The sequence below is a fragment of the Amborella trichopoda genome, chromosome 11 (assembly GCF_054954075.1).
Source record: "Amborella trichopoda isolate Santa Cruz 75 chromosome 11, AtrichopodaSantaCruz75HAP2 v2.0, whole genome shotgun sequence".
Lineage (NCBI taxonomy): Eukaryota > Viridiplantae > Streptophyta > Magnoliopsida > Amborellales > Amborellaceae > Amborella > Amborella trichopoda.
Window position 1 is genome coordinate 200,061 of NC_142346.1, and position 12,912 is coordinate 212,972.

Sequence of the window (12,912 nt, forward strand, 5' to 3'; positions counted from 1 at the left end):
TTGAATGACCTGAAATGTGGAAATATCACATTTTTCCTTGTGTTCACATTCAGAGCAGCGTGGTGTTCAAGTTTCGGTAAATGACATAATTGTCAAAGCGGTTGCCCTTGCTCTAAGAAGTGTTCCCGAAGCCAATGGTATGTGGACTACAATCATATAATTTGTAGAGATAATTTTAGGGTCTATCGCAGGATGGGTTTTTAGTTCAAGGCTTCAAGCATGAGGATCTTAAAGGAGATGAAATTGAGCTTGTTTTGATTCTCTGTGTTATTAATCAAGAAGCTTGTAAAGATCATGTCTATTGTTGAATAAATATGTGGAAGTAGAAATAGTTATTCACTGGGCTTAATTGCCAAAAACTGCATATGGGTTCATGATTTTACTTAATTCTAAAATATTTTTTTCATTTGTAGCATGTCATACTGGATGATTATATTTATGTTAGTGAATAAAGTGCAATTTTCATTAGTAATAATAGGAGTAGAGACAAGGACATGGTTAAGATTGACAACCAAGAAGTACAAAACAGATTGCACTTTCAATACCTTGGGTCGATACTCCAAGAAAATGGAGAGATTGAGGAAGATGTCGCACACATAGTTAAAGCTAGGTGGGCGAAGTGAAGATGTGCAACTGGAATTTTATGTGATTGCCACATACCAACAAAGCTGAAGGGCAAGTTCTATAGGACAGCTGTGAGACCAGCTTTTGCTCTATGGGGCGGAATGTTGGGCGAACACAAAACAATATATCCATAGAATGATTGTAGCGGAGATGAGGATGTTGAGATGGATGAGTGGCAAGACAAGAAGGGATAGAATTCCAAATGAATCCATTCAGGAAAATTTAGGTGTGGCACTAATAGGCTTACGTGAACTGGCCATATGTGGTGCCGATCCAATACAGCACCTGTTAAGAGGTGCAAGTTAGTTGTTCAAGTGGAAGGATTGAAAAGGGCAAAGGGTAGGCCCAAAAGGATGTGGTTGGAAGTAGTCTGAAAAGATATGGGGAATTATGGCCTCACTGAGGATATGGCCTTTAAAAGAGCAGAATGGAAGACCAGAATTTGTGTAGCCGACCCCAATTAATTGGGAAAAGGTGATGATGATGATGATGATAAAGTGTAATTTTCAATTTATTGATAATATATAGTGTCACTAAAGGACATAATTGAAATACTTGTGGTAAATCAAGAAAAGGTTTGAGATAAATGCTTTTGATTCAGTTGTAATGTATTTGAATTCACATTAAATGCCACATGTCCCTGTCCTATCCTGATTTTAGTTGCCTGGATGTCCCAACTTGGTGATGATTGACACTTTTGATGTTGGATCTTGGGTGGATCATGCTCCTATATTTGAGGAACACTATCCCAATCCCCGATCCCAATCCCTTCTGGAACGGTAATATAGTTCACACCCATGTTAGATATAATTTTAAAGGAAACAAGTCTTAAATGCATATCAATTAAAAAAAGAACGTAATTATGTGGCAAAATCATGTTCTGAATATTTTTCAATGAGGAAAGTGATTCTTTAATCTATATCTATGAAAAGAGAGTCTTCATTGCATGTCGATCAAAAAAAGGAAAGGAATATTGATGCAAGTCCTGGTCTGGACTGTTTTCTTTTAAGGGGAAGAGATACTTATATCCATATCAATTAGAAATAGGAAGTCATAAGTGCAATTGTTTATAATTGCATTGAAGAAGGGATGGTGCTTCCAGGTTTACAACTTTGAACGAAACTCATATACCCTTTCTTTCTATATTTATTCTCTTTCAAGTATGATTTAGTTTCCGTTTTAGTTTATATTGAAGGGGTGGCAGAAGAAAAGTGGCGGGCCTATTTTGATTGGAAGCCATTAAAGTATTTTTTAAAAGATTTACATATATTGATTGACTAAATAACACTGGTGTACTATTATGAGTTAGTAAATAAATCAGTTGTAAAATTTATTTGAGGATATATATTTGTAAGTAAAATATATATTTGAAGGGATGGTGGTTCCAGGTAACTTCGAAAGAAACTCATATGCCTTTTCTCTTTGTATTTATTCTCTTTCTTGTATGATTTAGTTTCCTTTTAGTTTATATTGAAGGAGTGGGGGAAGAAAAGTGGAGGGCCTATTTTGATTGGAAGCAGTTAAAGTATTTTTAAAAAATTTACAATACATTGATAGAATAAATAGCGTTGGTGTACTATTATGAGTTAGTAAATATATCAGTTGTAAAATTTATTTGAGAATATATATTGTAAGTACAAAAAAGACATTCCTAATATATTTATTGTATATCTATAATATAATTTATAAAAATTGTGTGGATTTTTTATTTTTAAAATTTCTTTTTTTTCATATATTTATTGTAGGATTACTCCTAAGACACTCCCAAACTAGGGAGCATCTTACTTGCAACAATCCACCGATCCTGCATCCGCTTCTGCCTCCATTAGATATTATCTTGACTGCTTGAGTACAAAATGATTTTACCTTGAGATATATTTTTACCTTGAGATACATTTTTGAGTTTCAAACAGCATTCCTACAAGGGACTATTATTTGCTATTACAATTTACTATAGGCCATCTAGCTGGGAGAAAGGTTGTATGAACTATGGGAACTATGCTTGGGAATTTAATTTTGAGTTTCAAACAGCATCCCTACTAGGGACCATTATTGGCTATTACAATTTACTATAGGCCATTTAGCTGGGAGAAAAGTTGTATGAACTATGGGAACTATGCTTGGGAATTGAAGGGATTGAATTAAATTAGACACACACCCCCCACTGATGTGCAGTGGACCTCATATAACAATTATAGTAGCTCATATTGTGACCTTATGTTGATATGTAATTCCAGAGTATGTTTAAGGGGTTATCCATTAGTTTCTATTGTGGAAATTTGATATGTAATTCCAGAGTATGTTTAAGGGGTAATCCATTAGTTTCTATTGTGGAAATGTTATACAAGTTTTTTGTCCAAAATTAAAAAAGCAAAAATAATATATGGAAGGCTTGGAAGGGAAGTCAATATATATGAAGCGAAGATGTCCAATTTGAAGAATAATCTTGAATACTTTTACCAATTGATTTGCAGCTTATTGGAATGATGAGAGAGGCGAGCCTGCTTTATGTGAATCCATCGACATCTCCATCGCAGTGGCTACAGAGAAGGTTTGTTTATTGCAGATTGTGTTAAATGAGATTATAGAGGACTACACACCTTTAAATTTATTTGATAGGACTTGATAAGAACTTCTGGTGTGCAGGGATTGATGACTCCCATTGTAAGGGATGCTGATAAAAAGACTTTGTCGGCAATCTCCTTGGAGGTATTTGAAAAAATATTTAAACATCAATATCATAAATTGGAGGTTTCTTTACTCTTCTGTTTTTCTCTTCCCCCTGAAATAGTTGTTCTTTTTTATTTTCTAGCATTGGCACTGAATTTGAAAAAAGTCAACTTTTGGTCCATTTGTCTACATTTCAATTTGCATGGAAATCCTAAATTTTAAATAAGTTTCCATGGTTCTGCTGCTGATTTTTTGAGACGGGATTATACACATTTTTAAATCCTCTGTAGTCACCTATATCTTTACGGCAAGTTGCTTATTTGGTCCTAAATTCAATATACGTTTGTCTACTTCCTGGATTTTCTTTACTTCTCTGGGAACATTCCTTCAGTTTCTTTGGGATCATCAGTAGATTTTCTTCAATGGCAGCTTTTAGGGTAGGGTACGCTCTACACTATCAAGGGCTTTATTAGGGATGTATTGGGGAAGTTAGTGAGTTTCTTGCTAATCCATGGGACAGTATAAACATAGAGGCAGATGCATACACACTATTGTTTAGATTCAAGTCTTTGTAGCATTATTGTCTGGTCCTTTTCTAGTAGAAGAAGCCTCATATAACTGGATATGATGTATAAGCAAGCGTCACCCAGCCCATGAAGAATTCCAGGTGTTGTAGAGGAGATGTTAGGAATTGCTATATGAATGAAAAATGGTCTTATGTTGAATGATTTGTGAACCATATGAAGAAGGATTTGTTACATACTCAAAAAAAAAAAAAAACATATGAAGAAGGATTTTTTTTTTAAAATATATCTTTACTAAAGACATGTTTCAAGAATAATATCAATGCGGATGAAATCATGTGATATGGAAAACAAAGACTATTGTAAGTCTGTAGGAAAGGCAAATATGTCTTATAACATTTAGAAGTTCCGTTAAAAAATATTTCCATTAAAAATATTATTCATAAAAAATTAAAGGGAAATTTATGTTCAAGTTTTAAATAGTCTCCTATATTTCATATTTTACACTCAAATCCCACTTTATGAGAGCACATGGTGTAATTTAATTCATCTTTTCCTCTACACCTTGGATTAAGCTCAATTTTAGTATTTCCATATTTCTCACCATCGCACACCTATTAAACAAATTTAAAAATAATATGAATGAAATAAAATTTACTAAAACATCCCTGAATATTATAAGTTTATTTTGGTTCTTTATTATTCTTGAATTATTCTTTTATATTTTTTACATTTGCACTATGGTAAGTATGGACATACCAAATTTGAGCTTAATACAATATATAGAATAAATATTAAATTAAAATACATTATATGATCTCAATAAGTAGGACTTGAGTGTAAAATATGAAAAATGAGGGATTACTTTTAAATTCCAAAAGTCACAGGTTTTTTTTTGTGAATTTTCCAAAAATAAAAAAGTTTGTTTTAATTATATGATCTCAATAAGTAGACCTTGGCTGTAAAATATGAAACATGAGAGACTATTTTAAAATTCCAAAAATCACATAGTTGTGAATTTCCAAAAAATAAAAATGTTCATATTGTTAGTCTTAACTTTTATATGTTTAAGTTATTTCATAATTGTGTAATTTTTCTTTTTAAATTTTTCTTTTAAATTAGATCATCAGAAAGTTTTAAAGATTACGCATCAAGCTTGCCTTGTGCTTTATTGTAAATTCAAATGTCACAAGGCGCTTTTATGAAAACAATGTTGTAACTTCCATATGATGACTATTCCTTGTAATATTTTTTTTCAGCCATTGTTTTTTGTTGACTACCCAAAAAATCATTTTTTCTGTTGGTTCTTTCGACAACAAATTAATTGATGAGGACTCAGGCTTGGCCTTAAGTGGTTAGTAGTTGACTTCAGCAATGCCTACATCTCAAATTCGATTCCCAAAAAAAAAAAAAAAGCATATTAATTGTTGAAAGAGACAAAGTGAAAAGCTATTCCTTGCATATTTCCAAACATGGCTTTGATGTAAGTTGAATACTTTTCAACATACGGTTGAATATATACTCTACTAACAGAAGTTCTATATCAGTATGTTCAAATGTAATTGGAGATCAACTGCTTCGACTGTGCTACATAGCAAACATGTGCATGTTTAGTTACTTTCATTGATCAATCTAATGGAGGATATTCATTCATTATTCTGTTACCAAGGAACTCTTACATATGACTTTGCCTAGAGAGAATAAAAAGTGTCTAATTGGACAGTAATATCCTACATCATCTAATCATATGCAATTGTTGAATTATGTTGTGTATTTGTAGATCAAAGAATTGGCAGCAAAAGCACGAACTGGGAAACTTGCACCTGGTGAATATCAAGGTGGCACTTTCAGGTATGTTTGGAAGTTCTATTTGAAAAAGATATGAGTCTACCTTCCATGAGTGCAAATGAATCAGTTGCTAACACTTAATTAGTCTGCAGCATTTCAAACCTTGGTATGTTTCCAGTGGATCAGTTTTGTGCAATTATAAACCCCCCACAGGTGAATAACACTACACTCCCTCCCATTTAATGTCTGAAAATGCCTTTGTGAAGTTATATTCTTCAAGGAAGCTAACAATGATCCTTTCTTTTTGAACATGAGCTAACTAAGATCCTTCTTGTCATACGTGCATGAAGTGCAATTTTGTTATATATCTGGTGTTTAAAGGTATTTTATTTAGAGGTGTCATTTTGTTCTTTATCCCACATCAGCATATGAGAACGAGCTTCCATCGATTTTTTTTGTCCTTTTTTTTAAAAAAATTTTCATTGGTTGAGTTCACCTCTTTGGGCCTGCATGCACCATAAGTCCTTGTGGCGACCATTACATGATTTATTAATGTCTCTCTGCGCCACTTAGCTGAGATAGGGGAAAAACAAGCTCTCTTCATGTGAGTAAGCAGTGGCAGCTTACTAGGTTAGCTGGAGATGGCTAAACATCCCCTTTTTCTACCATGATTCTGCATGCACCATAAGTCCTTACAGCCATTTTGGATGGACCATTTACATGATTTATTAACGTCTCTCTGCCCCACTTAGCTGAGATAGGGGAAAAACAAGCTTTCTTCATGTGAGTAAGCGGTGGCAGCTTACTCCTGGTTAGCTGGAGCTGGCTAAACATCCCTTTTTTACTGTTTCAAATAAGAAGAGTGATGGAAATATCCCAAGTAAGTGGTCTGTTGAAACTAGGCCTTAGGAAGTATCCTATAACAGTGGTGTGTACACATGATGTGCTATTTTGTTTCCTTCTCATTTCTATTTACTTTGAAGCTGGGACAGCCAAATACTTCGAAGGAAACTCACCATGATGTCTGGGTTTCCTCATTTGAAAACCCTAAAAGTGAGGAATTCTATTCTACCAACCTATGAAGAAAGCCTCAAAATGGTACGTCTAAGAATTTCAGATTCCATATTGCATCAAATACTGAAAATATGAGATTTCTAGCCCAGGTCACTGGTGCATTGAGTGGGTCTTTAAGGTGTAGTTGCTGTTTGCACCAGACATACCTGCACCTTCCAGAAGTTACTTGAATATTAGAATGGAATCCTCAACTCAACCATGAAATGGAATCCTCAACCATGAGGGATCCAATGCTAAAATCTATTGGAATGCTTTATTTGGAAGTGGATTATAAGCGAGGCTAAAGCAACTAACTTCTATTGATGTGTATGCATACATATGAGAAATATTTTGAAACATGCTTATAAATTACCATGGGCACTAAATTTGTATTAGTCTCATCCAAGACTCTCATGCGGTTCTCTTAGGGGTTCCTTTTGTTTAATCTTTCATCAGCTCCCTTTAAAGTCATATTTAGTGTATGAACTGCTTTCTGTTTTCTGTCTCCTTGCAGGCCTGCATCCTGGCAGTGGGCAGGGGAAACAAAGTTGTGGAATGCACGGTTGGCAGTGATGGTAAGCATTGTAATTTTCTTGTCAAGCCGCTCATGTGTTGACTATTTCACAAGATTATTTCATGGACTTGTTGACAATTTTCTCTTCCAGGTACAGAGAAGCCTGGAATTGCCACAAAAATGAGCCTAACGTTATCTGCCGATCATCGTGTTTTTGATGGCAGTGTTGGAGGTAGGTTCAAAATCCTAGCAGGAATTATATTGCCTTGTCCCATTTGAGGTCAGGTTAGTTTGGGGCTGATCTGTATTGGTTTTGCAGGTCGTTTTCTTGCAGCCTTGACTTTGAATTTCAATGAAGTTCAGAGACTTCTTTTGTGAAGAACAGTGGGTTGAGTGATTATAGCTGCAGGCCACAGAGAGTGAAGTCTAACCTTAAATTGACCAATATCCTTATACCAAATATCAGAAAAATCTTCTGCTCTAGAGTACATATCCCATTACGGCAGCTCTCACTGAGAATAATATTGGCCTTCCACAGAACTATTTAGCTACAGGAAGTTCGGGGCATCCCCTGGTTCTTTGTTTGGAAACTACATGCTGCACTTAAGGATTTTTGTTTTATCCATGACAATTTATCTTTCAATCTTTTGCCTTCTTGTGGTGTTTTTGACGCATGGTAACAATTTTTTATGTAAACTGAAATATTCTTCCTATGTTTCCTGGGGTGGACAGGATATATGATGCTTGAGTTATTGAGTACTGTATCGAGATCCGTGTCTATGAATTTGAAATATTGGACTCTGTTTTCTCAGGAGGGATATTTAGATTATGCATTAAAGGCACCATTATCGAGTCAAGAAAAGCCGTATTGTTGTTGTGGTGTTGGTGTTTCTAATTATTGAATGGACCACTTTTAGATTTGGTCATGGAAGACCTTGTAGTGGGTACCACGAGTTTTTGTCTGATAGATTTAACAGCATCCACTATATAATCTAGTTCGGTGATCCATACCTCCTCCTGCTTCCTTTTAGCAAATTTTATGTTTCCTTTTTTCTTTAGATGTTCTTGCTAGGTTGAGTGGGATTTCGACAAGATTTGGACTAATGTTATTGCTGTCCTAAAAGAGTGGGTGAATGGTCAGTTACTGCCACATGGTTACTCACTAAACTCTTAGCAAAGGAGTAGAGAGTGATTTGTTACATCAAACAGCGTGTATACCTGCAATAGGGCGATGCTATTTGGTTCCCAACAATTTTACTATGTATAGTTACAACTGAGGTTGGGTACTATACTTTTTTATGGTCCAGTTCCTAATCTGAGAATTTTCTTCTCTGAAGATTACAATCATTCAGCCTTCTGCATTCAAGCAAAAAGGCTAGAAAGAACACCAGGGTTCTGTAACGCACATGGAAACTGATTGAGATGTGGGTGTTTAGGTTTGGTGTCATCTTTGTTAAGTGGGGTATTATCATCGGCCTACTTTTCTTGTTTGGCACAATGGGATGTCTTTATTGTTTTCCTCTTGACCACCATTAAAGGATCTTCTTTCTCATTCCTTGGCCTTTCATCCAATTTTATTCTCTCCTTTTTTTGTCTGTCAAACGAATCATATTCCTGATGTTGTATAAATGACAAAAGAATGACAGCAGAATCGTAGATTGCATAGGCATATAAATCAAGCAATCAAACACCTATTACTCTTGTTTTTTATACATACGACCTGGTTGGGGAATGTAGAGAGTTTTCAAAATTCCCTCACCGGTGTGGATTACTATTTGGTTGGAAACTAAAAATGCATTATGAGACTCCTCTCTCTCTCTCTCTCTCTCTCTCTCTCTCTCATAGAGAGGGATTTTTTGGTCCATGCAAGAAAAGGCAAGGAAACCGATTGTGGCTCGGCTGCCATGAACAAAAACTGAGGAGCATCAGTGTCTCTCCCTCTCTCATTCTCTCATTGCCATAGCGGAGTGGGAGTCAGTTTAAATGGATAAGTCAAATCTGATGCCAGTGGTTGGGAGCCACTTGCTGCCGTTTATGAACTCCTTGACGCTCAATGAAGAGGCTTGCTTGGGTGTCAACTGTGTAGACCACTTCACTCTCCTCAATTTCTGAGAGCCAGGGCCTTGGTTACGATACTCCCCCATCACCACTCTCTCGAGTGCAATCAATGACGATGGTGGTGGCTGAAGCCATCCGGCAGGATCGACAGCAGCCGAAAGATGAGATTGGAGGAAGGCTACGCGAGAATAATTCCTGTGCGGGCATCCCAAATAAATGGGGGATGAGGAGAAGTCGATGCTGCACCTGTCAAAGGATAGTCCTGTATTCTGGCCTGGGTCCGTCCTCATTTGCCCAGCAATGGCAATGCTCTGCTGATTTGAATTCGAAGAATTAAGGGGCGGGAGGGCTAACCCAATCAAGGTGCACTTCTGCAGGACAGCAGCAGCATTGCCAAAGATGAAATTGGAGGTGCCCAAAATGGTGCACTCCCTGTAGAATTGCCTCAGCGCATGGGTATAGAGGGTTCCCCTGTTCCCCTTGAAGGAACACCTGAAGAATGCCGTCCTGTCTGCACTCACCCGAACAGCCACACCTTCCATCTGCTCCGGACCCGAATCATTATCGATTGTCAAGTCTTTAGCAATGAAACCATCACCATTGACAGCTGGAGAAAATGAAAAGAAACATGGGTTAGAGCAAATCCTCCGAAGAGGACACAAGTCATTTTGCTTTTTTAGCAGATGAGACTCACCAAGAGTTGCAGAAGCATAGATGGAGACGCCATCACTGAGGCTCTTGCTCTGACGGATGACGGTGTGGTTGATTCCGTCGCCCAGCAGGACAATGTTGGTCAACCTCTTGGGGATGCTGATGCTCTCCTCGTACAACCCCGCCCTTATCCCAATCACATACCTCCTCTTGCCATTGATACCCCAAGGAGCAGCATCCACTGCCTCCTGGATGCGGGTGTAGTTCCCGCTCCCATCCCTCGACACCACTACATCCGTGGCAGCTGACCCATCATCTTCCACCCAATCCAATTGCCGCCCTTCCTCCTCTTGTTTGGAGGGTCCGGCCCCTCCACTCAGAGCAGTTAGTAGAGCAAGGGAGTTGCTGAGGAGGTGGGTCACCGTGTTCCCTTCCTCTAAGCCCATCATCATATTCCCCTGCTGCTGCTGCTGCAAACCATCGAGGCAGGTGGAGTGGTACGTCAGCGAAGCACTGGCCCACGTACGGACATCGGCATCATCAAAAGAGTTGAGGAAGAAGGTGAGGGAGGTGTTTATGGCGTCCATGGACTTGTCAAGGAGCTCGATGCAGTCATTGAGCGCAGCAATCGATGGTGGTGATGATGATTGGTGGAGGAGGAGGAGCCTCTCGACGCTCTCCATCTCCTGTGCCATTCCTTGCATGCCGACCCTCATCGATATAGCCACCAGCTTCCATGGGTCAGCTGCACCTGCCCCTGGATACCCAGAGAGTGAGCTCTCGCAGGTGTCAGGGAATAAGGTGGAGCTACACAGTTTGCGTATGGTGGGGCTGCTAGAAGCTTTGCCATTGCTGTCAGGGGAGACGAGCCTCACCACGCCCACAGCAAGGCAGGCCACCGCCACACCCATACCAACAGCCGCCATCCCCACCACCATCCACCTCTGCCTTCTCCCCAACAGCGCTCCTCTTCCCATATTGTCTTTGTTGCTGTTTCTTCCTTCCTCCACATCCTCTTCCTTTGTTTCTTGCTGCGGCTGATTGCTCTTCATGTGTAGCCTTCCATAGCCACCATTTTCGTCGTTGCTGACATCTCCGCCCCCGCTGCTGCTACAACAATAAGCCATTACAGACAGTGAGTGGTAAAAGAGAGATTCACAGGTAGGGTGACTGTCTACTATTGGTTGGTGGCTCTCTCTCTTATGAGTAGCGAAGTGGAGGGTGAAATGAAATGAATGGTGACAAGAGCTGCTTTTTGCATCTGGCGTTGCCTCCGGTTGGACGGACAGGGTCTGGACAAAGGCTTCTCCTTTCAACGAAAATCAAAATGAAATCCCGTTCTTCTCAACTCTCAACACCTTTCTCCTCGGCACTGTATCCCTTCTTCTCAACTCTCAACAACACCTCGTTTCTCTCACTCATCCCCGGCTAGTTGCACGCAATTCCGCATCCATAGACAGAGAGAGATGCCTTTCTTTTCACGAGTCCCTCCATTAGAGTAGAGAGAGAAAAATATTATGCATGGTTACTTGGGAGTAATAAAAAATAGGACTCAGTCAAAGGGTGTCTCGCTTTTTCAAAGAACAACATTTCTCGGATATGGGTTCAATGGAGCTCACTCTGGGCTTTGAGCTCAGCTCTGCTCTTCTCCATAATATACATATATACGGTATTGAACCTACCAAAGTCTTATGCATGTGTTTTACACTCTCTCTCCCTCTCTTTGCCGGAAAGGGAGGGAAGCGTGAGTGGGAAAGTGAAGAGGCATTGGGAAGTGGCCCAGCCCCTGCCCCGGCCCCTCCCCCTGCCCTCTCTGTGGATGCGTTCCACACTTACTATTATCTTTACCCCTCTCCGAGGGATACAAGTAATAAAGTCTTGAAAATGGTTTGGTTTGATAGGGATGCAGCCTCATCAAAATAAGTAAAGCCTCAAATCATAATTCATCCAAAATTGTAATTCATTAGACATCTTGGCTTACACAGTCTAATTGTGAAAAATAAATAGATTCAACTTCTAAAAATAGTGTATATTATAACAAGTTATCTAGACCTTTTATTTTTTCCTAAAAATATGTTTACAGATCCATAAGATCTATATCATTTTTTTAGTTTTGAATTTGTCAATGTTGGAAATTGATTTTAGAACCATCATAAAGATTTTGTTGCAAAGAGTGTTCTCCGAATAAAGATTTGAGGTGAGAGATCACTTTGTTTTCATAAAGCCTAGGCCTTATAAAAACTTCATCCAAAAAAGTTATTTTAAAGGGCGGTTGGTTTACAACCTTTCACCAAAAGCAGAGGAAAAAGAAGAGAACTTATCGAATGGGTAGGTGAGGGAGAGAATGGTTCCAACCTCCATAAACACCCCCACCCTCAAAAGAATATAGTGGCATTATTAAAGATTATGTACGAGTAGAATAAAAACAATTGTATTGGTAAACACTATGTATATATGTATATTTTAAAGATTATGTACGAGTAGAATAAAACCAATTGTATCGGTAAACACTATGTTTTATGTATAGAATGCAAGTTGCAAATAATGATGAAGTGAACGAAGGATGCACCTCTTCCGCCGGATAACTTTGATCGAGAGAGGGAGAAAGAAGAGCCCCACCCTCAATCAAAGTTACCCAGCGGAGGAGGTGCATCCTTTTCCAATGACTTTTTTGTCCTCTTGTATAATTTGTAAATTTTTCTTGATATTAATGGAAAGCTTGAGTTAATGTTAAAAACAAAAAAAACAAAAAACAAAAAAAAAACCACCCAAGTTTGAGAGAGAGAGAGAGTTGGGGATGGTTTGAAAAGGATGGGTGCCTGCCGGCACCTCATACTCTTATGCTTACTGCATTACATTGCTCACCACCAACACCAAACGAAACCCCTCCAGTTCAGGTGAAGCACAAAACCTCAGTTCTTCATGGAGACACTGTTCTCTACAAAAGATGTCACACGAGCCATTAGCTTCCGTGATGATGTAGTGTTTTACTAGTTTGTGCGAGCTAGAGAGAGAAAAAAAAAAGGGAAG

General features: G+C 38.4%; 2 protein-coding genes across 3 annotated transcripts in view; one reads left to right on the plus strand and one right to left on the minus strand.

The window, feature by feature from the left end:
• LTA3 (Dihydrolipoamide acetyltransferase, long form protein) overlaps nt 1-8,035 on the plus strand; it is a 46,276-nt gene extending 38,241 nt beyond the window's left edge. For both annotated transcript variants that reach the window (XM_011627691.3, XM_011627692.3), the window contains 8 exons: nt 54-137; nt 3,099-3,175; nt 3,271-3,333; nt 5,599-5,669; nt 5,759-5,819; nt 7,174-7,234; nt 7,325-7,405; nt 7,493-8,035. In XM_011627691.3, the coding sequence (XP_011625993.1) occupies nt 54-137; nt 3,099-3,175; nt 3,271-3,333; nt 5,599-5,669; nt 5,759-5,819; nt 7,174-7,234; nt 7,325-7,405; nt 7,493-7,551 (557 nt within the window). In that variant the 3' untranslated portion in view covers nt 7,552-8,035. The remainder of the gene's footprint in view (nt 1-53; nt 138-3,098; nt 3,176-3,270; nt 3,334-5,598; nt 5,670-5,758; nt 5,820-7,173; nt 7,235-7,324; nt 7,406-7,492) is intronic.
• Nucleotides 8,036-8,813: 778 nt separating this feature from the next.
• LOC18441493 (pectinesterase/pectinesterase inhibitor PPE8B) lies at nt 8,814-12,131 on the minus strand. The gene is made up of 2 exons (XM_006851723.4): nt 9,926-12,131; nt 8,814-9,838 (listed from the first exon to the last, which is right to left on the minus strand). Exons 1-2 carry the CDS (start codon nt 11,007-11,009, stop codon nt 9,153-9,155), a joined length of 1,770 nt encoding a protein of 589 aa, XP_006851785.1. The 5' UTR covers nt 11,010-12,131; the 3' UTR covers nt 8,814-9,152.
• Between the last annotated feature and the right edge of the window lie 781 nt (nt 12,132-12,912).